General features: G+C 39.2%; 1 protein-coding gene across 2 annotated transcripts in view; it reads right to left on the bottom strand.

Annotated features, from left to right (window-relative positions):
* Positions 1-367: 367 nt before the first annotated feature.
* nedd4a (NEDD4 E3 ubiquitin protein ligase a) overlaps positions 368-21,310 on the bottom strand; it is a 33,624-nt gene continuing 12,681 nt past the window's right edge. For both annotated transcript variants that reach the window (XM_042494747.2, XM_042494673.2), the window contains 24 exons: positions 15,062-15,112; positions 14,588-14,649; positions 14,304-14,406; positions 13,036-13,199; positions 12,818-12,935; positions 12,361-12,528; positions 12,095-12,178; positions 11,713-11,832; positions 11,229-11,540; positions 10,272-10,349; positions 10,034-10,088; positions 9,882-9,940; positions 9,629-9,694; positions 9,235-9,464; positions 6,753-6,874; positions 6,539-6,609; positions 6,344-6,439; positions 6,173-6,246; positions 6,022-6,082; positions 5,871-5,930; positions 5,672-5,779; positions 5,454-5,550; positions 5,264-5,336; positions 368-3,789 (listed from right to left, as the gene is read on the bottom strand). In XM_042494747.2, coding sequence (XP_042350681.2) covers positions 3,687-3,789; positions 5,264-5,336; positions 5,454-5,550; positions 5,672-5,779; positions 5,871-5,930; positions 6,022-6,082; positions 6,173-6,246; positions 6,344-6,439; positions 6,539-6,609; positions 6,753-6,874; positions 9,235-9,464; positions 9,629-9,694; positions 9,882-9,940; positions 10,034-10,088; positions 10,272-10,349; positions 11,229-11,540; positions 11,713-11,832; positions 12,095-12,178; positions 12,361-12,528; positions 12,818-12,935; positions 13,036-13,199; positions 14,304-14,406; positions 14,588-14,649; positions 15,062-15,112 — 2,535 coding nt within the window. In that variant the 3' untranslated portion in view covers positions 368-3,686. The remainder of the gene's footprint in view (positions 3,790-5,263; positions 5,337-5,453; positions 5,551-5,671; positions 5,780-5,870; positions 5,931-6,021; positions 6,083-6,172; positions 6,247-6,343; positions 6,440-6,538; positions 6,610-6,752; positions 6,875-9,234; positions 9,465-9,628; positions 9,695-9,881; positions 9,941-10,033; positions 10,089-10,271; positions 10,350-11,228; positions 11,541-11,712; positions 11,833-12,094; positions 12,179-12,360; positions 12,529-12,817; positions 12,936-13,035; positions 13,200-14,303; positions 14,407-14,587; positions 14,650-15,061; positions 15,113-21,310) is intronic.

Raw genomic sequence — 21,310 nt, 5'->3', positions numbered from 1 at the left:
ATACTGAAACACAGCACCTCAGTCTAGACATGGACACATAACCGATACAGCACACCAAGTCATAAACCCACACCAGCAGTTATTCAGTGTGAAAACACAAAACTGAAAATAAAATTAACAAAATATTTTAGGTAGTTTGTTTTCTGCTCTACTTCTCCTTACTGTTGTTTACTTCACTGTCATTCACTGTTCATACACAGCTTATAAATACTAAATAGGATGAGTTCAGCTGTTACTGAGAACTGTGAAAAGTTAAGTGAATGCATTTTAAGTTGGCAGAAGTTCATTATATCAATGGAGACAATCCACAATAAAAACAAAAAACCAAATGCACATCAGCAGGAAAGTTAGACATAAAGACACTGTATAATGTTTTTCTATTTCTTTATTTTTCAAATATATTTTATATTCAACTTGGTGTACTATAGTTCATCAAATTGGGAATTAACAGCTACAGTTCATTCCGCCCTTTAAACTGTTGTATATATGTTGCATGTGTGTTGTTGTTTTAATGCACTTATAGGTGTTACAATCAAATTGTATAATACGAAAATTTGATATATCAGAAATTAAGTTTTGATCTATTCATTATTATTCAATAGACAATAGATATATAACAGTACTTCCATTTAGAGATTAAAACATCAATAAACAATCAAATTCTACAATACATTACAAATGAAGGCCTCCGTATTTAACTTTAAATATAAGTGAAAGAAGAGAATGTGCTTATTTTCAGCAATGTTTACATGTAAACATTTAAACACATGTGCACTTGAAGCATAGGATCATTTTCTTAAAGAGTGATTTAAGCGGCCTGCAGGTGACAGATTGGCAAAGGTTCCGACAGTTCAGAAGTAAGACTCATCGATATGAACAAAGTGCTTCACTTTATAAAAGCATAAAATATAAAATTGTGTTGTCAGAGACAAGAACCAACCACGATATCTTCTTTTATCAACGACCTGTAAACATGGCAGGTAGTGTAAACACATGTTTTACCATTCAGAAAATGTTAAAACCACTGCTGAAGCACAGTTACGTTCCCACAAAGGTATTAACAAGTGATTACTCATTTTGAAAACAGACAATAAACTGTACACATTTTGACAACCAAGAAAACATTTGTTAAAAATGTACTCTTAAAAATAGAGCACTGTGCTGCAATTAGACACCCATGATGAGTAGAGGAAAACAAAATGATATCACTCATTGATAAAAGGCAACAAACATGATTTCTAACATACTGTATGCAAAGTGTGTGATTAAAAAGGTCAGTCTGTTGGATAATGTTTCCGTGGGCTACTGGCCGGGAGATATGAGTATGTACATTAGTTTATTCCTCTTATACACAGTCAGTGTTGAACTTGAGTATGAGCGGGTAGTGATGAGAGAGGATTACATATTGAAGGAGCAGTGTGTAGGATTTAGTGGCATCTGAAATCAGTGAGATTTGCAGACTGCGACCAGTTGAAACTTCTGTCAGTCATGAACTTCCAAGTAGGATTCCTTCAGTGTTCGTTGTTCAGAGGGTTTTGACCAGGAGCCAAATTATCTGCAGAGGTCTCTTCCTCTCCAAAACAAGCGGAACAGGTCATTTAAACCGGTAAAAACACTTTTAAAAAAGCAGTTTTAAATTAAAAATCGATGCTTTTCTGACTGCTCGGCTTGTCAGCGGGCCCCTAGCCCACTGCCTGCTAATGCATGCTCATTTTTTTTCACTGAATAAAATAGTTTCACATTAAAAATTAGTGTTTTTCCGAATGCTCTTTTACACATCTCAAAGGGGCCGTTACCTACATAGCCAATGAAAACATATGAAAATGCAAATGACCCTATCCAGAGCCAGTGTTTGGTTTGTCTATTCTGAGCTACTGTAGAACAAAATGGTGGTGCAATAGGGCGGACTCCATGGATAATACATCCATGGGATGACAAGGCTATTTTAAGATGGCTGGGTCACGCTTTTTTATCCCATGGGAGCTTTTTGGGTATGCTCGGCCACACAGAACTTTTGGGTACGCTCAGATAATTGGCAGCCAGTATTCAATAGAACATTTGCATATAGGAAATGTATGGCATTTTATTCTGTTTTTTTTTTTCAATGACAGCAGAATTGTTATTCTAACCCATATCTTTATTTTTTATACAAAAATATTACACCCCAGGGCTGCCTCAGTGAAACAAATTAATCATTCCCATGTGCTGAGATAGTGCACCAGGTATTGAACCTTTTGGAAAGTGCAGAGCAGATTTCACTGTGTATGTGTTGTACCCCAGTGACATGGTGTGATACGCCACTTCTCTTTTTAACCCGCTTGGTGGACGAGGACCCACTCCTTCTGTAGATATAACCAGCTCATTTTAAGGAAGTGAAAACACTACAATTCTTATTTTCAGGTGATTATAAACTAAAGAAACAATATTTATGACAATATAGTCAATTTCTGCCAATATATTCCCCTAAATCCTACACACTGGACCTTTAATGTAGAAGTTCACCAATAACCATTTGCCAATTTCAAAACTTTGAGAGAACAGTTTTAACAATAAATTCTTTGTCGTTTTGTAGAAGGCAACGTTGAATTTGCATGTACAGTAAATTTATGTAAAAACTACAAACTCAATGATCTCATGTCAATATGTACAAATCTGTATTGCACTTCAGCACAATCTAACACTGCATGTAGTCAGATTCAAACTACTGTATAATTAGTTTAGCCGTGGTCCAGGTATTGATACATCACTATTGTATTGATTAAATGATACTCTTTTCTTCAGTGTAGTCGCTCAGACTTGTATAGAACTTTTCTGCTACCAATGCTTATGAGGTGAATATGTATTTGGGATTTGCATCAGTGTTTCTAGTGTGATGGAATGAAAAATATATAATTACTATGTATAGAAATTGAACGATAGTAAAACATCTTCACATCTGTTTTATTAAGGGTTGAATTGCCAATTAATCATTCAGGTTTTGCTGTTTAAAACGTCTGACGCATTGCTGCCTTGACTTTTTAATTATAAAAACCTTTGGACGATATTTTCTTTGCGATTCCAGTTGATCCAATATCGTGTTTAAAGGGAGACTTGTTAACTTTATTCAAAATATTTAATGGTTTGGGACTGGAAACATGGGTTAAGTGAGTTTTATTTTTTTAAATTAAATTGTCAAGAGTTGATGCTATCCTTGTGTTGAACTTAATGAGTATTCTGACCCATGGTCCACTCTTTCCAGCGCTAACATGAGGTGACGGGACAAGTTAAAGGATTTCAACAAAGAAGCTACACAACTTAACTAATTTCCCAACGACAACAAAGTGAAGACAAAATCTTACAAATACCTGATGTGAGAATCTGAGAAAGTTTTTCTGAGGCAATTCAGCCCAAATGAAACTAATGTTTTTAAGGTTAAATGTTTTTGCTAAACAGTATACAGCTTTGCATTTTTGCTTTGTAAACTTAAGAACACGTAGAGTGATTAAATACCTCTGTCACTCCAGATATAATGTCCTTTCTCCACGTGTGCCTCAACCGAGGACCAAAGTGAAGGCTGCGTGACTGTCCTTCATCCGTCACACAGCTGGTACGTCAACACCCGAATCTGATGCATGGCTTGTGTCTCTCATCAACTTCTCGACCACATCATGCAGTAATGTCAGTTCAGCTCAATAACAGCAAAAACTCTAATCCACACCGTCGAAGCCTTGTGCATTCTCAATGGCGATGTGAAGTTTCTCCCTCAGCTCCTCAAACGACTCATAAGGAGGCAGGTCCAGTCGGTTGAAGCTATGTGAGGCGAAAGAGAAATGACAGTGAGGGAGGATATAAAGTAAACATTTACAGGAATCAACTTCAGCTGCTATTTAGCCATTATATTTCTCATGGGACAGTTCAGTGATTTCGTGCTGCATCTCCGTAAAGCTGAAGGACTTTGCAGAGATAGTTTAACAAGTGAATGGCCAAATATGGTGCAGCAGAGGCAGAAATATCCTGACTTTTAGTCCTTGGTATGAATCAAGCTCCAAAAATGCTGGATAATACACTTCCCATAATGCAACTCAATTTCAACTTTTATAGAGAAAATTATAGATAGATACATTGGTAATCCTTGACAGGAAATGACATTTGTTATGGCAGTTCATTCACAGCCACACCCACACACAACCACACATAACATAAAAGCACATCTGCAATTATCCACAGGAAAAAAGAAACAAAATACCTTAAAAATAAATATTACATAAATACTAAAAAATACAAAATTAAAAAAAAAATCAAATAATAATAAATACAATGTTGTGTATAAATTTCATTGTATAAAAGTGCAGTAATTCATTTCTGTAATTAGAAATTTACTTGGAATGCAAAATTAATGGAGTTTGCTCTTAAAGGGACAATTCACCTCAAAAATACATATTTTTTTTCTCTTTCTTTTTGTGCTATTCATCATTCTAGATTTTTTTGGTGTGAGTTGCTGAGTGTTGTAATAATAGTAATGTTGCATGTGCAAGCTACAGTGTGTATATAAACTGTTATGTGTTTGCTCACAACAAGCTCTATTGATTATCTTGAGTCACCAGGCCATGAGTTCCTGAATCTTGTGACATTGCTGCTGAGTTTTTCAAATGTATCGTTCGGTGCTTTGACCACCTCAAGCCAAATGCCATCTAGTTCCATTAAGTTGGAGAGAAGGCAGACATCTATAGCTGTTATCTCCAACAGTCTGCAACGCACACCAAGCTTATCTAGACTGATAAAACCCACTACAAGTAAGACGAAAAACATGTACTTTTGATTTGGGGTGACCTGTCCCGATTTGGGGTAACTGAGGCGTCTCACTTAGCCCACTAACAGTTTTCAAGCAGCAGAGTGAGAGCTATGACTATATCCAGCCACTAGAGGGCTTCAACCCATTATTGCTCAGTAACATATTATTTTGTAATAATCTTTTAAAAAAAATATCATTCATTCATCATCACATCTGAGCCCATCAGGATGTCTTTGAGGAGCACCTGAAGCCCCAAAATATGTTTTTTTTTATCTCGCATGCACGGTTTATAATCAAGAGCGGCCCTTGTTCCACAGAGCTGAACTGAAAGCTCTGCTCTAATTCCAAACATCACTGCACAACATAAGCAACATATTACTATTAAGCAGAGCAGAAAGCAATGTAAGCAATTACGGTTTTTTGGCACAATGTGCTTCAGTCTTTTTGAAACACCAGAAAATATTAAGGAAAAAATCTTAGTGAAGTGCTCACCATGTGTGGGCTCGGGGGAGTTTATCACGTGTTCCCCACTGCTCGATGGTGAACAGCTGTGGTCCGTTAGACCCTGAAAAATAAAACATCAGACAAACACAAACAGCTTGATTTAAACTGGAATTAATTTAAATCTAGACTACAACAGAGTACTTTCAACAACAATGCAGTATAAAAAGCGTTATCTCACCATAGAGTTCAGCAAAGCCGTTCATTGGGACCCTTGATGTTCCTGTCACAAACTGTAAGAGCCTGATTCTCTTTTCTGCATCCATCAACAGCACCGTCTGTGACAGCACAAACAGATACACAAATAAATAACCAATGCAAAGCTCTGTTTGAGAGGAGAAAACCTCTGAAAGATCCACAGCTCAGCTGGATGGCTCCAGGCATGGAAAGTTGTCTTACTTTCCAAAACCACTGGATAACGACGTGGTTGGCGCAGTAGTTGTTCTTGTACTTGGTGTTCTCTCGCCAGTCATTCACGTCCACGTCTCCGAGACCACACATGAGCAGCTGTGGGTGAGAAGGCAGGTAGATACACCGTTATTGATCTCTCTGGACAAATCTGGTTCATTTTAGCACATCAGACGGACTAAAAACTCACCTCGAGCTCATTCTCATCAAAGATCTTGATCAGATCCTGTGGTATCAACTCAAAGAATCCCTAAAACACAAAAATGTGACTTTTATTAATACTTTATAACGTTAAATGGTGTCTACTATGTTGGGAAAAAATGTATGAAATAAATAGTTACGTCTTTGAATGCAGTCATCTGCTTCTGTATCCTGTTCACGAACCTAAACTGCATTACCAGACTGTCAAATACAAAACAGCAGATTAACATCAAAACAAAATTTCAACACTTCAATGAAGGTAAAAAGTGTTTGATTTTTTTTTTTGCTTACTGGATGTACTCCTTCTTGTTGTCATTAGTGATGACGATCTCTGAGCCACCGGACTTCAATTCATGCTGGTGAGTCTAAAAAGGAAGAATGGGGTAAATAATGTAAATAACACAAAAAGCAAATATCACAAATTGTAAGCTGTAGGGGCAAAGACTGCATGTTTGAACACACCTGTCCAAAGAGTTCCTCGTCGATGGTGAACCTCAAATCCAAGTCTGTTGGGTCGTTCTCCAAAATCCACATCAAGGAGTTGAAATATTCACTGTCCTGAAAAATACAACAAAACGAAAGTCTTCCAGATTACCTGGTCCCGAAGAGCTGAAATCAAGGTGTTAACTATTTGCAGTGGAAAAATGTGACACTCACCACAGACTCCATGTCCTGGAGAATGATCGGCTTCTGCAGCATCATCTTGTAGAAAGGACGAATGAAGAAAGCTGTTGAGGACAGAAACAAAATTGTCAGGAACTAAAAAAAAAAAAACACTAAATTTTCCCTAATCCATTTGATATTCTGTCTGCACTTCGACATCATATCTACAGAGATTTTCACGAGTGGTATACAATCAGGTGGCACTCACCATCAAGCAGTTTGCCATGATAAACAGCCATGCCTGCCACGCGGCCGATGAACTTGAAGTAGGACAGGTGGTCCTCATTACATAAACCTGAGTTGGGGTTAATCTGCAGTGTGTAGTTGTCCCTGGAAGCAAAAAAAAAAAAAATGAACTTTAACTTTTAAGTCCCTCTCAAGGCATGTTTAAAGTATACCAATATGTTGTTTAACATGGTTTTCCCACATTATCGTAAAAAAAAGCACAACTACTCTTTCTCCCTTATTGAGAAAATCACTTCCAGTGAGTTTTTACTTTTGCTTTTCGCTTTCTCCAGCATTGCTTGCGCTATGTTGACAGAAAAAAGAGCAGTGCGCATCACGATGGCTCATGTTAGATTCAGAGGAAACATCAGAGAGATTCAGCCGTACAAGTTTGAGCCTCAGTCAGACCCAGACTCAGGTGTTGAGGAGTCTGTTGTGCCCCAAAATCGGCGACTAGCGGACAAACCAGAATGCTAAGTGTAGTTAGCATCTTTTACTTAAGTTGTTTGTTAGCTTGTAGGCTAATTGGCAGTGACTGCAACAGTGTTAGTGATTGTGAAATGTACAATAATATCTGCTACAGTGGAGTTTCTGGTAGATAGTTGAAGGAAGCTTCAGTTTACACCCAAAACTGCACACTTTGCCATGTTTGCCATCAAAACTTTAACAATGCTAATGCTAACTCTCGCTCTGTCACAAGTCTGCTCTGGGCTTCAGGTTCCACGTTTTTTTGCAGGTGTTTAATGTGTTTAATGTTTTGGAAAGGCCTTCGTATTAGTCGCCTACCAAATCTAGCTTTCAAGGCGTGAGCTTGAATCTCAGATTTCAGGGAAATGCAAAGACATCATTCTCTTTAATATATGAAAACACCTTTCTAGTGACAAACGTTGCACAGAAACAAGTCAGTGTAGTCACGGTCAGACATAAACAAAAGAAAAGAACATTTTTAGCAGGTCTTTAAAGCACAAATATTTTGTCCTGGTCCCTACCCACAGATAATTACAGCTCTTGTATGTGTATTTTTGTATTGCCACTATAATAAGAAATACAATCCCGTAATTTTTTTAACTTAAAGTTGTATTTTCATTGATGCTCCTCCCAGGCTGTGTAAATATCCATGGAGAACTTAATCCCAACTAATTTTTCCATTTACCAAATAAAGCTTTCCAGAAGACTTTGTAGATTTCGACAGTAAATGACGATGAGTAATTTGAATCTTATTGTGGCCTGACACTGTGTAAACAAAAGTGCATCCTCACAACAACAAAAAGTCAGTGACAACATGAAGTGAGTAATGTGTATGCCTGAGTATTTTCACATATTTCTCTAGACTTTCCAGACCTAGAGGCAGGATATCCGTCCTGGATGTCTTTCATTTACTGTTCTTTTATATAAGTCGGAGCAGCACTACATGTTCGTCTAAATGTGAACAAGCTGTACAATACAAGACTGTTCTGGATGTCTTGGATGTCTGTACTCATTTTAAAGGGAACCAGTTATGCTCATGTCCAGGTTCATACTCATATTTAAGGTTTCCACTAAAATGTGTTTACATGCTTCAATGGTTAAAGAAATGGTCAGCGTTTCTGGGTCTTTTGGATCCCGGCATCTCTACACTGTAATTACAGCCGGTCAATGACTGTAATGGAAAATAGTGGCACTTTCTACATAAAAAAAAAAAAAAATCACCAATAAAAGCCTCTAAACAAAAATCTCCACAACTGGACATATTCCAGCAGGAAAATGTTCTGAAATCGTGAAGAAATTAACAACAATGGTAACCAAGTTTACATGTTTCCATGACCTTAGAGTGTAGCTACATGTATGTTAGCAGTATACATGCAGCCAGGGAATGACTAAAACAGAAAATGACAGCACTTTTTACAATGAAAAGTCACCAATAAAAGCTACTAAACAGCCAGACATGTTCCAACAACAGGAATATGATCCGAACCAAGTGTACCTGACTCTGATGGTAGCATGTAGCTGCATGTAGCAGTGTAGTCAAGTCAAGTCAATTCTATTTATAATCACAATTCGCCTCAGAGGGCTTTACAGCTAACTACGCCCCTCTGTCCTTGGATCCTCACAGAGCATGATGAAAAACTTCCCCCAAAAACCCTTTAACGGGGAAAAAAGTAGACTTAATATAAACACATGCAGTAGCGTGCCAGGAGCAGATGACCATATAAAGAAAACTGACAGGCTATGATGTCATACTGTAGCCAGAGAAGTAAAAACAGTTGTGTTCAAAATCCTAGAAGACCTAAGGTTTCTGGTCACTGGCATTACTTCTACATACATTAACCTCATTGTTTGAAACTTTGGCCACCTGTAATATGAACATCCGACATTGTAACACTATAAGACACAAACGGAAAAGCAAAATAGGCCCCCTTTAACACACCATAATAATGCTTAAGACAATAAGAGTATTTATAACAAGAGAGAGTGTTTGGACTCACGTTGCAGAATACTCAAACAGTCCGTAGTACGGGTTGAACATCTCCTTGGACATGAGGAAGAACCACTCCCTGGCCAGGCCACCGTAGTCCAGTCCTTTCTCTCCCTCAAACTCCACCCACAGTCGTGCCTTCAGCAGGTCTGCCCTCTTCACTGAGAGGATGCGTCTGTATGAGTCCTCCAGCACCGCATTTCTTCTCATCTTCATCTCAAAGCGGTTTGGGATGTCGGCCTATGAAGAAATGTATTGCGTTCATTAAAAAGACAGTTTACGATCATCTGCAGGCTGAATAAATAAACCATGTGAGAAACTGATAACAGCTATATGCAACACCAGTCTTCATTAAAGTAGTTTTAATAAAGTGGAGGTCACAGTTGCTCTTTGAGGACACTCACCGGTTTCTTCAGCTTCTTCCGGAAGTAGTCATACTTCTGTTTATAATCTCTGGAATAAGGCACTGCCTATAATCAATCAGAAAAGGACAGTATTCAGTGACAACAAATCAATCTGAACCTCATGACCTACACTGTGGTTGATGATACATGTTTGCAGGAAACTTGTAAACTTTAAATATAGATAGCTGTATTCACTGTATGCCAACATCATGTCAGTGATGAAGCATTTCTGAAATATAATCTATCAACTCACTGGTCCAGTTATAGCTGAGTTCTGTAATCTGGGGTCATCCCATTGTGTGGTCCTGGTGTCTATGAAATACAATATGACACATCAGAAATCATTTATTTACACAGAAACCTATTCATCATATAGTCCAAATTAGCATTAAACGTGATACATACTGTGATCTATGTAGAATATCCTCCCATCACTGTGGACTCTCTCCTCCCAGCCAGGCTAGGAACAAAGAAAACACCACATTATTTACCACAGTATCAGTTCTGATTAAAAAATACAACAACAAAGACCAATTAAGGCGTCATTAAGGATCTTTTTTTTTTTGCCTGTGATCTAAAGCCTGAAATTGATATATGTCTTTCAATTGATTTGTCAGTGATTATCTGTAAGTGATGAACTCACCGGCAGAGGGCCGAGATCAGACGGGTCGAGGGAGGGTCTCCTCCTCATTTGCACAGGAATCTTGAGCCTGGGGTCTTCCTGTTCAGAGGAAAACAAACAGGATGTGTTTTAGTCAAAGAGGAAACACAGGAAATAAATATGAGCCAGGGGAGGCAAAAGCATATGTGCACAGCCAATCCAACCTTTGAGCAGGTGCTGAACCGAAGGTAGTAAAAAATAAAAAGGCAAAAAATGCCTCTCTGATGAGGAGCTCGAAACATTACTTTGGTGCATTTTGTAGGTGATAAGTGGGGCCCTGCAGTGAGCGAGCCATTTTTTGCCTTTTTCCTTGGCGTCAGCCCCGGATGGCCATGAAAGCGTTGATCGGACCCAAAAATATTCAGGCCCAACTCCACCTGAGCCAGCACAGTTTCTGTGGGCAGCAGTTTTGGACGCAAGCCCAATTAAAAACTTGAATATCTACTGTAAAAACCAACTTTAAAAAAAAGCATGAAATGTTTCCTTGCACCACTTCTTCCTCTTCTCTTCTCTGTGCCATTTCAGTCGCTGGTCAGTGACTCAGCAGGTTCAGCAGATGCCTTTCACTGTGTATGGTGATCCATAGAGTTGTGGTGTGCAGATGATGATTATTGTTCTTTGCTGTATGTTACACACCTCATCTCTCACATCTCTCCCATTGCTGAGGGGGCAGCAGCAAACACGACGAACAAATATGGTCTTGCAACCTCCCCCTCCCTTGTTTTCAAATCCTCTTTCCATGCACTTTATCTCTCTCCCTGTCCACTATACTGCTCAGTTGTTCCTTCACTCTCTCTCTTTCTGTCGTTCAAACAAGTAACTGCCTGAGCCCGATTAGGTTCAGGCGGAGAATCAAAGCTCTTGTGGCCATTAATCTCCACTGATAATGATACTTATAATTGGAGTTAAAAGCAAATCTGAAGTCTGCTGCTTTCTCACCCAAGTAGTAGTCTTTGTGTTGTGGTCAATGAAAAACGGTCTTCCACTGGGAGCACTGCGAACCTCCCACCCAACTGGCAAGAAGCCAGATTCTTGTGTGGCCTCAGGGCTTGGGGCGTGCTGAGGAGACCCCTCGGGGGACATGGCTGGCAAGGGTGGAGTCAGGCTCTGGGGAACACCAGGACCCCTCTGTGGTGGTGGTGGTGGTGCTGCTGCTGCTGCTGCTGCTGCTGCTGCTGCTGCTGCTGCTGCTGCTGGTGGTGCTGGTGGTGCTGCTGCTGGTGCTGGTGGTGCTGATACCTCTGCGGTTCTCTGTCAAGCAAAAAGTAATAATATGGAGAAGTTTAGGCATTGTAGAAAAGACTACATTTGACTTTGTTTCAGATCTTGTTTATGAACAGAGAGCAGCAAAGAGCACAGCCAACCTCGAGGAATTGGTTTTATGTCTTCCCTTATCAATATCACAAAAAAGCCCACTTTGTACCTGGATGAGAGGTCGTGTCCATGAAGTGGTTCGGGTGTTGTGGTTGACATAGTAGCGTCTTCCTTTGAGGTCTCGTTTCTCCTCCCAGCCTGGAGGAAGCCCAGCTGAGGTTGGAAGCAGCTATTGAATGACATAAAAATTGAATTTAGCGACCGATACTGAAAACCTCAACCTTATTGGGTCACATAAAAGCGACAAAGAAACGCGTAACGTGACTCAAATGATTTCCTAACTTCCACACCACAGAAACCGATAGACTGAAGAAAACACCTGTGAATCCTGAGCACTGTTGTCTGTCCACTTTAACAGCAACATGCTGCTGCAAGAACAGGTTTGGTAAAATGTGGGAAGGAATGATTTCAACAGTGAGTGAGATACTCACCACAGGATTAACAGGATGTTCCTCTCCTGTTGAAGTCTGGGCACTTCCTCTGAGACTGGAATGGCTTGAATTACTAGCACGATCCTGCAGGACAGAGGAAGGATGTCAAAGACAACAATGATCACTTAGCCATTAATGTGTTATATACTTTCCACTTTTCTCCGTCATCCACTGAAGGCGTGTGGTTCATATTAATCTCATTGTGGGTCTGTCTTCCCCTGGCTTTCCTGTAACCAGAGCCATATGCTGCACAGAAAAAGACTCACCCTCTGGGAGGTGCGACGCTCGCTAGCTGTGACCCAAGGCATGTGAGTGTTTCTCGGCTCGTCGCGGAACGGTTGGAACTCTGTAGATGAGTGTGGTGGTGGAGGTGATGTGATCTGGTTATTGCTGTGGTACAAGGTGGACTCGTCCTCTGTGATGATCTCCCAGCTCTAGAAGATGAGGCAGAAGAGACTCATCAATAAGACACGGTGGTGGACTCATCCAAGGTCAGATATGACAACAACTACTCTGCCAAATGACTCTGTTTAAATGTTTAAACCTTGTTCAAAGTTAGAAAAGTACATTTCTTAAAGTGCTTTTTCTAAAGTCCTCAGGACAAGCCAGAAGTACACTGCTACAACCACCACTGCAGCACTTGGCTTCAACATCTGCATCACTATCAGAACAGTCTTCCCCCATTCACCAAAAAAGCCTTTTTAAAAATGGTGTTAAAATTACCTCAGGAGACTCTCGTGTGGTGTTCTCATCCGGGTCTGAGATCTGTCTGCGTGTAATGAAAGCATGCTCCGAGTCCATATTATTGTTCTGTCTTCTTTGCGTCTCCTCATCACCATCCCTGTTTAACACACACACACACACACACACACACACACACACAATGAGTAATGCACCAACAAGGAAAGTGAACTCTGTTAGAAAGAGGGGAGCAGTCTTACTGGATCGTGGGTCGTTGCCACTGCGTGGTTCTGCTCTCGTGATTGACATAGAAGGTTCTTCCCAGGTTGTCCTGCCGCTCCTCCCAGCCAGGGGGCAGAGCAGGCAGCAGCTGGCTTTGTCTGGGACCTGACATGTCCTGTGCCTCCAGATACTCCCAACTAGGCTGCACAAGGAAAACAAATACTTTAAAAGGGTAGCACAAGCAATATGGAGACAACATCCTCAATGCCAGCTGCTAAACTGCACAAACCAAAGAAGCTACCAGAAGAAAATTCACTGGTTAGGATGAAGACTGAAGCTCCGAGTTGGCTTAAGGTTGAAGAAATCTGCATATTTTCTGTAAAGTGACGTTTGTCATCGACCTAACCATTGGTGACATTTAAATACGCCTGAAAAAATGCTTCTTTTAGTAGTTCTCTTAAGATTTATAATTTTAAAACATTATGAATTAAATCATGCACTTTGTAAGTTGAATAGAGATTTGTGGAGATACTGGATTGATTCAGTTCAATAAAAATAATTTTAAACAGCCTCACAATCAAAAACAGCCTATACATATTGTACCCTTCCTTGCTATGCCAGTTCCCCTCTCGAATAACCCATATGTCAATTAAACATGTTGTTTTTACAAATTTGAACAAATTTTTAGGTTGCAAGTTATGTCAATTGTTTTTTATTTTTTTTAAATTCAGACTGATCTATTCTTGTTTTATTTTCAATGTTTCATTTTCATTTCATTCATTTGATTCATATTCAAGGTGGTAGGATTCACTTCTTCCTACTCCTTTTCAGGCATGAAGTACTTGTTATTTTCTGAATAAGTTTGTGGGTAGTCTTGTTTTGTTTTCTTACTTAAATGTCATTTTCAATCTTTATTTGTATTTTTTTAAACTTATTTTGATATGTTTGAATTCACATCAATGTCCAGTCACACAAATGTCTGTGTGAGGATACGTAATTATTTTGACTGCTGAAACTTATTTCATGGTGAAAAAAATGCATACGTAAAAGGCAATGATATCTGAGGTCACACTCAATTTGATTTTGGGTAAGAACCTGGTCATTTTTGGCTGGTAGAAAGTCGTATAAAGTAGGAGCTGATATCCATTAATTATTTTGCCTCCGAAAAGTTAATTGGAGGCTTCAGCTGATCTATTATGAATATCAGGTAGATAGAATAATCAGTAAACGCAAGACGATCTGTAATATTTTGGACGATCATGTGAGATATTTTTTTGCTGAACAAAGACTAGCCACACACACTTACATCCATGTCCTCAGTCTGCTCTGTTGTTTCCTCCTCTGAGCCTGAGTTTTTTGGCAGATATGTCATTTTGAGACGCAGGTGACCTTTGACTCTGGACTTGTGGCTGCGTGACAAACACATTTAATCATTTTTTTTAACACGGAAGAAAGAGAGAAATGCCGTCAGGAGTGTTTCAGAATAAACTTTGAACTATGGACTTTAATTTCTCCTGCTAAGAACCACATGTTAATATGGAATTTAAAACGGGAAAGCCAAAAGATAAAAAACCATGAAATCATGCCAACCTTCGTGGGTGAAGCAGAAAATCCTTGAATGTGTATGGCCTTTCTGTTCTAGGATTTTCTGTCTGAGAAAAAAAAATACAACAAAAAGGAAATCTTTAATACTCCAAACAATTTTACAGCCATGTTCAGAATGGCATGGTATCATAACACAGTATATGTACAGATAGTGATGACGGTGACAGTGAACCATGAGGGCTTATTTGTGGGTGTTGTATTTATATTGAAACAAAAGCAAGAACGTAACATAAACATAACGGACAGTGTTTCCAAAACTATAGACAACGATGTGGAACAGACACTAGAATAGGGGCGAGCGTGTTTATATTTACATGGTGACATGGGTGAGACTGAGGTCAAGAGCTTGTGCAGCAAAGCCACAATTAAAAACAGAATAAATTCTGACTTACATGAACTTAAACAAGTCACAGATATTAATAAACAAAGAAGAAAGATTTCCTGCAACCCAGGACTCACCGGTATCTGATTTAAAGGGACGTCCACCTGTCCAAGAAAGTCATCACGCGTCTGACGGGGAGAAAGAGAGAGAGAGGGAGTTACACACACGAAGATCATGACAACACACACACACACGGACAGAGGATTGGCCGATTTCCTGTCACTCAGCTGTCACTGGAGTTATGGGAATCACTGTAATATCCCCATGAGATCATGCAGTGTGTCTGTCACTTACATTGATTATGCCACATCTATTTCCTCACAAGCCAGTTCCTCGAACAGACTATCTTTAAACAATAGATCAAACAGAGCACGGCACTACTGAGAGTCATTTGACCTGATCTATTTCGTTATTATGTAGTCTAGACAGGAATGTGTTTATCGGCCCACAATGAATGGCCGCACTGTGTTATTGCTGGTAAGATTAGGACCAAACTAATGTAGCATTTGTCAGATAAACTTTTCCTTTGACACATTTATGCTTTACATCAGCCGTTACAGTCCTGAAGGCAGAGTGCTGAAGGCAAACACACAACACACTGAGGGAGTCAGCTTTGAGACCAAATTAACACCCGCTGTGGGTCAAACTGTCTGACAGCGGTATAGGGTGTTTACGTGAGCAAATATAGATGGAGGCCTCCTTCGTCCTGCCCTTGCACATCTAATGGTGCAACCCAGAAAAGCAGTTAAGTCCAGATTAAAAGATACCTGCTACATGCACACATGAACCTTAACATTTGTGTTAATATTTCCTCCATATATTTTTATTTTGGCAAAGAGCTTTACTACAACTAGTTTGATGAGCGCAGTTGTCAATGGTGGTTTTGAATGATTTTTAATATTTTAACACATTCTTGGTTTCATGTTAACTTTAACCGCATAATAAAAAAATAAAGGTGCTTATTGGATATTTCATTATAGATACACTATGCAGAATTTTATTCAAAAACAAAAAAAAACCGAACAAACAAAAAAAAAAAACTGTATAGACTCATAAAGAATTAGTCCCTCTCAATCATTACTTATAACCCACTAGTATGGTCGTATATTTTTCTGCAGAACTCTGTCCTCCGCCTGTATTTTTCAATTTTTTCTTAATTTCTGTGCTCAGGACATTTATGGGCGTGTACCCCCACAGTGCTCAGGTTAGGTCATGGTTTATAAAAAGGTAGAGACTAGGTGCCAGACCGCAAGCAGCAGGGATCCAAGAGACACATCAATGAAAAAAAAAACACAAATATAGCGAGGCAAAAAGCCAAACAAGAGTAAATCTGAGGTTGGCTTTTACTTTCACTTTCATTGGCAAGCATGTTTACAAAGAGTATCCAGCAACCTGGTATAGTATATCTTTAAAAATGTCTAAAAAGTCAACAGTAAATACTCTGAACAGTTACAGTTACTGCCAACTAAATAGAAATTACAAAGCACAAAGCTGAGCTACAACTAACAATTGTATTCATTATTGAGATGAAAAAAGAAAAAAAAATCCAGTTTATTACAAAGTCAGGCAGCAAATACTTTCAGCTGAGCAACTGGAAGAGTATTTGCTTGGGTAGGTCAAACACAGTTGTTACCACAGCTACTCTGCAAGCTGCTTTCAATTTCCAGAGAGCAAACTGCTTTTATGGTTGCAGTGCATTTAGAAAAAACACTTTGCACAATGTTTCCTTACAATAAAGTTTTCTAAAATACTGATGTTTAAGCAGGTCTCAGTACTCTGTGGCTCTAATGTTGGTTGTATTTATTTACACACCACAGTTAGAATTTATTTCTTTTGGTAGTGTTTAAGAACAGCCACAGTACTAGAGATGTAGTACAATAGTATGAGTGTATACAGGAAACACAGTTGTGTTGTTTATATAGAACCCGGTCATGCACTGATTTCCTCGCTCTTGTATTTATGTTTTCAACATTCACATGAGTAGAAAGAAAAAAGTAAGGCTGCACATGGAAACAGCAAATAAAAAATATACTGAGATTATTTTGACAGATATTTTGATTGCAATATGAATCACAATTTTGGTGTGAATGGTAATTTTTGCATTTAATTTTCAAATGGAAAAAAAAAACCCATGATGATGTGATTTTTGCTGGGATCTGTACCAAACAAGTTTGTTCCCTTAGGTCTGGAATATGATTTGATGAATGGCGGGCTGCGGCCTCTCTGTCGCACCACAATGCTTCATTCATAAGGGTATGCGCAGACCCATTTTGCTTTTATTAAAAACTTGGGATTTGGATATTGCACTTGGACATATTGCAATTTCCATAATACTTTGATTAATTGTGTAGCCCCCAAATGCAGAAATAAATGAAAAAGCCTCATACTGACTGAGGCATTGTTAAACTTCAGTGTCCTATTCCGGATCTCATTTAGGTCAATATAACAAGTACAAATTCTAGAAGATCATCATTATTTCATCTAAACTCCACTTCCTTTTTTGGGGGGGTAGGGTTATTATTTTTTGGCTTTTCATGCCTTTATTATAGTGCAGTCAGAGAGTCACAGGAACGGGGGAGAGAGACGGGGATGACACACAGCAAAGGGCTACAAGCCGGAAATGAACCCAGGCCACTGCTAAGGATTCAGCCTACAGGGGCGCACGCTCTGCTCACTGAGCTAGAGGCCGCCCCTAAACTCCACTTTCTCTAAAACCACAGTATATTTTACACTTAACCCCAGCACCCATGTCACAGTTACCCACTTCTTCTGGAGCTCTTAACAACAATATTTATCAATACCTTGCCCTTCATAGCTTTTAACAGTCTGCCCAGATGATGAGAAGCTGAACTTCACACAGACTAATTGGACAACTGATCCCTCTGTTAGGCTAAAATGCAGTACTTCATAAACAGTAATGCATAAACAATTACAGGCTAATAGTGATGACTGTCCCTGCTGGTTTGAAAAGGCAAGTAGGTCACTGCTATATCAGTAACAAATTCAGTTTTCTATCAAGTGAAACTGTGTCTGTTCTTGGAAACGCTGTGGATGTCGGGTGAGGTGAGGCCAAGCTCAACAAAGAGGAAGTGTATGCTTTGGACACATGACAAGACTGCCTGAGATAAAAAAGATAGCTATAGAGAAATGTCTGTTCGGAGCATCCCTGAAGGTTCATGTGACACAAAATGCAACTCAGTTTAGCATGTGGCATTAAGCAGTGCCGAGCACGGACTGTAAGAGGCTGTGGCAAACAGCTATAGACACATGTTTGGGCGTCTGTGGAGCAAGCTCGGTGATATCCATCTCAGCTCTGCAACGACAAACTACTTTTAACAGGTGGATGGCAGCTTGTGAAACCTAAACTTCTAAAGCTATTGGAGCGTGCAAACAAAGTGTCTCATGATGGGCCACCCTGATGAGGAGCTGAAGTACACATTAGAAAATCAGTTCCATTTAATACACTGAAACAAGATTTTTTTTGGCAAATGCTAACTGGGAGCAAACAAAAGGCTGACTCATGAGACTGCCAGAGCTGCAGAGACTATGTTTGATTATCACGTCAAAGTTAAGTCAACGCTGTAAAATAAGGAAGCCCTTGTTCTTTGTACCTGAAAGCATTTGCTATCACAGCAAGAGGCAGTAATACCAAGTCTGAAGCCCTGCACTGTTCATTTGTCACGCTGATGAGGAAGAATAACCAAAACCGTTTTATTTTAACTCTTAAAAGGAAAAAAGAGTCACATTTTCCTGGTTGCTCAGATTTTTTAACAGTTGAAGCTTAAAAGTTGTTGCTGGGGTCTTTTTATACTAGTTTAGAGACTTCTCTAAACCAGGAAGGACTCTTAAAGCTTCATTTCAACCAGGAAATGCTACCCACCCCTACAACTACAAACACTGTGGCAGCTGCACAAAACTAGTTGAGGCTATAAAGTCTAGGCAGTGCAAAATGTAGGTAATGTTTATCTTGATACCCCAGAAAATTATAGTTGAATTTAGGCATTTATAACACGTCTTGGGTTTGAGGGTTGCTCAAAATACAGCAGAGAGATTCTGTGTTCATGTTTTTCACCTTTCTCGTGTAATGTGGTCAGCGCTGGTTGTTCATTAACTCTTGAGATGAGGAATTACAAGGTTATGAGGGCAATGCAGATAAGAACAGCAGAACTGAAATTTAATAAAAAAATTCCATTGTAGATTTCTTCTTCTTTCAATGCCCCACCAAGCTGCATCACAGCGGACACATTCAGCTATATAGTTTATCAGCTTTATCTTTGTTTTTCTGGCAGTATTGTGCTTCAAACAACAGGCACTGCCTAGATATGTCACATTTAGCCTATCTAGGTCTACGGATTGGTGACTTCAATTTTGTAACATTCTGAATTTGGAAATTTGCTAAATCATTACATTGCAAAAAAAAAATGTAGCTGTTTTTTTTAAATTTTGCAGTAGACAAATAGAACATTGTAGTTGGACTGTTATTAGGCAAGAGGTGATCCTTTAGTGCTGCGGTAAAAGGAGATCAATGTGAGTACAAAGCTCATTTAACCATACTGAGTCAAGAAAAACACTACCCACAAATACTTACATTTCTGAGGTGAGAGGAAATCTTAAAGGGAACACTTTACCCCATTTGTTAATCAATTGGTCATGAATTACCTAGTTACCTTGAATTTGTGAAGAAATGTTTATTTTTCTCACATGCCTGCATGGAAAACATTGAACAAATGGATTAATTGGTGGATTGGGGACCATGCTTAATGAAAGCAAATCTATATCAGAACACCAGTTTACAAACCGTCATACAACTGGTGCAGTAATATCCAAGTCTCATTCAGTACTTCCCAAACAAATGCTTTTTCACTGAGACATTACTTTACAAAACCAAACTAAAAGTGAAACTTATCTATGCTATCTTCAAAGCCAAAATACAACTTGATAAATAAGACTTGTATTATTCTACACGGGTTGTGCGAGAGTTTGTCAACAGATGTTTAAATAAAGTTCTGCTGTTATTAAACATGATCCCCTATTAATCAATAAATCAGTGTTTGTAGCTTTCTGTGGAGGAATGCACAAAAAAGTTTTTTTCATGAATTCAAGGTTACATGCCATGACTTAGATTTAGAAATTTGTGGGTTTCATCTTTTTGTGGGTGAAGTTTTCCTTTAATCATTGTTGTTGGACTGTGTGAAGGCAAGAGATGATTCTTTTTATTGCTGTGGTAAACGGAGGTCATTGTAAGTGCAAAGCTCATTTAGCCTTATTGAGTCAGGAAAATCACTGCACACTTAAAAAAACCCCTTATCTTTCAAAGAAGGAAGTCTTTAGACCATTACGTACATGTCTTCGTGTTTTTTGCACGTGCTTGATAGTTATTTTAAGTATGATAGACTTATGTAGTATAAATGATGTTGCCACATGAGGGCAGACATGCTCAGAATGTAAACAAAAGGTGTGTCGTATATGATGCAGACGTTTAAAAGCGAGACATGTGATGTGACACTTGACGAACATTAAAAGCTGAAGTGAAATTAATACACTTGATGCTGGTATTTCACAGGTATTTTAAAGTGAGAAGATAAAATCTAAATTTACTAAAGCAAATTTAGATCTTTTAAAGTAAATGCACTGGTTAATTAGGTAAAGAGGAGACCTTCTTACTTGACAACCTGCTAAATGCAGGGGGGGTGAGGGGGTCTGACACTTGATACTTCACAAACACTGCCTGGCAGGGGGACCCACAGGGAAGGGAACGCACCATCCTTTTACTGGGAAAGGCTCACGCTCCCATCCTGCCTACATTACATTACCCCCACCACACACACACACACACACACACACACACACACACACACCATGTCCACAGATGGCTGGCATGACTGTGCGCTGCTCTAGTATCATGCTGTTAAATTTGAATCCACGGGACTGGGCAGTGCTACAGACCACCAGACTATCTGGAGTCAGGGGGAATATTTCAGAGGCACTTTATTTATATCAGCAAGGGGCACTGCTTTTCCCACCACTAAAATTAGCTCGGGTAAATACTTAAGTCGATTACTCATAGCGCTAACAGAATAGTAAAAACGTAGAACTATTCCAAAATGTCTTCACACATACACACACACACACACACACACCAACAAACTCACAAGAAGACAGATGGGCAACTTTTTTTCTTCTTTCACATTTTTCTTAGAAACCAAAATGCGAATGGATTTACTGTAATGTAACCGAATACCTCTGAATGTTTGTCCACATTGGGCTTGTTAATTGCGTGACTTAGCTGTAGCGATCTCCTCAGTTACTGAATGTCGCTCTAGCTT

The sequence above is a fragment of the Plectropomus leopardus genome, chromosome 1 (assembly GCF_026936395.1).
Source record: "Plectropomus leopardus strain MGB_pleo_1.0 chromosome 1, ASM2693639v1, whole genome shotgun sequence".
NCBI lineage: Eukaryota > Metazoa > Chordata > Actinopteri > Perciformes > Serranidae > Plectropomus > Plectropomus leopardus.
This window is presented reverse-complemented; position numbering and strand designations above follow the sequence as displayed.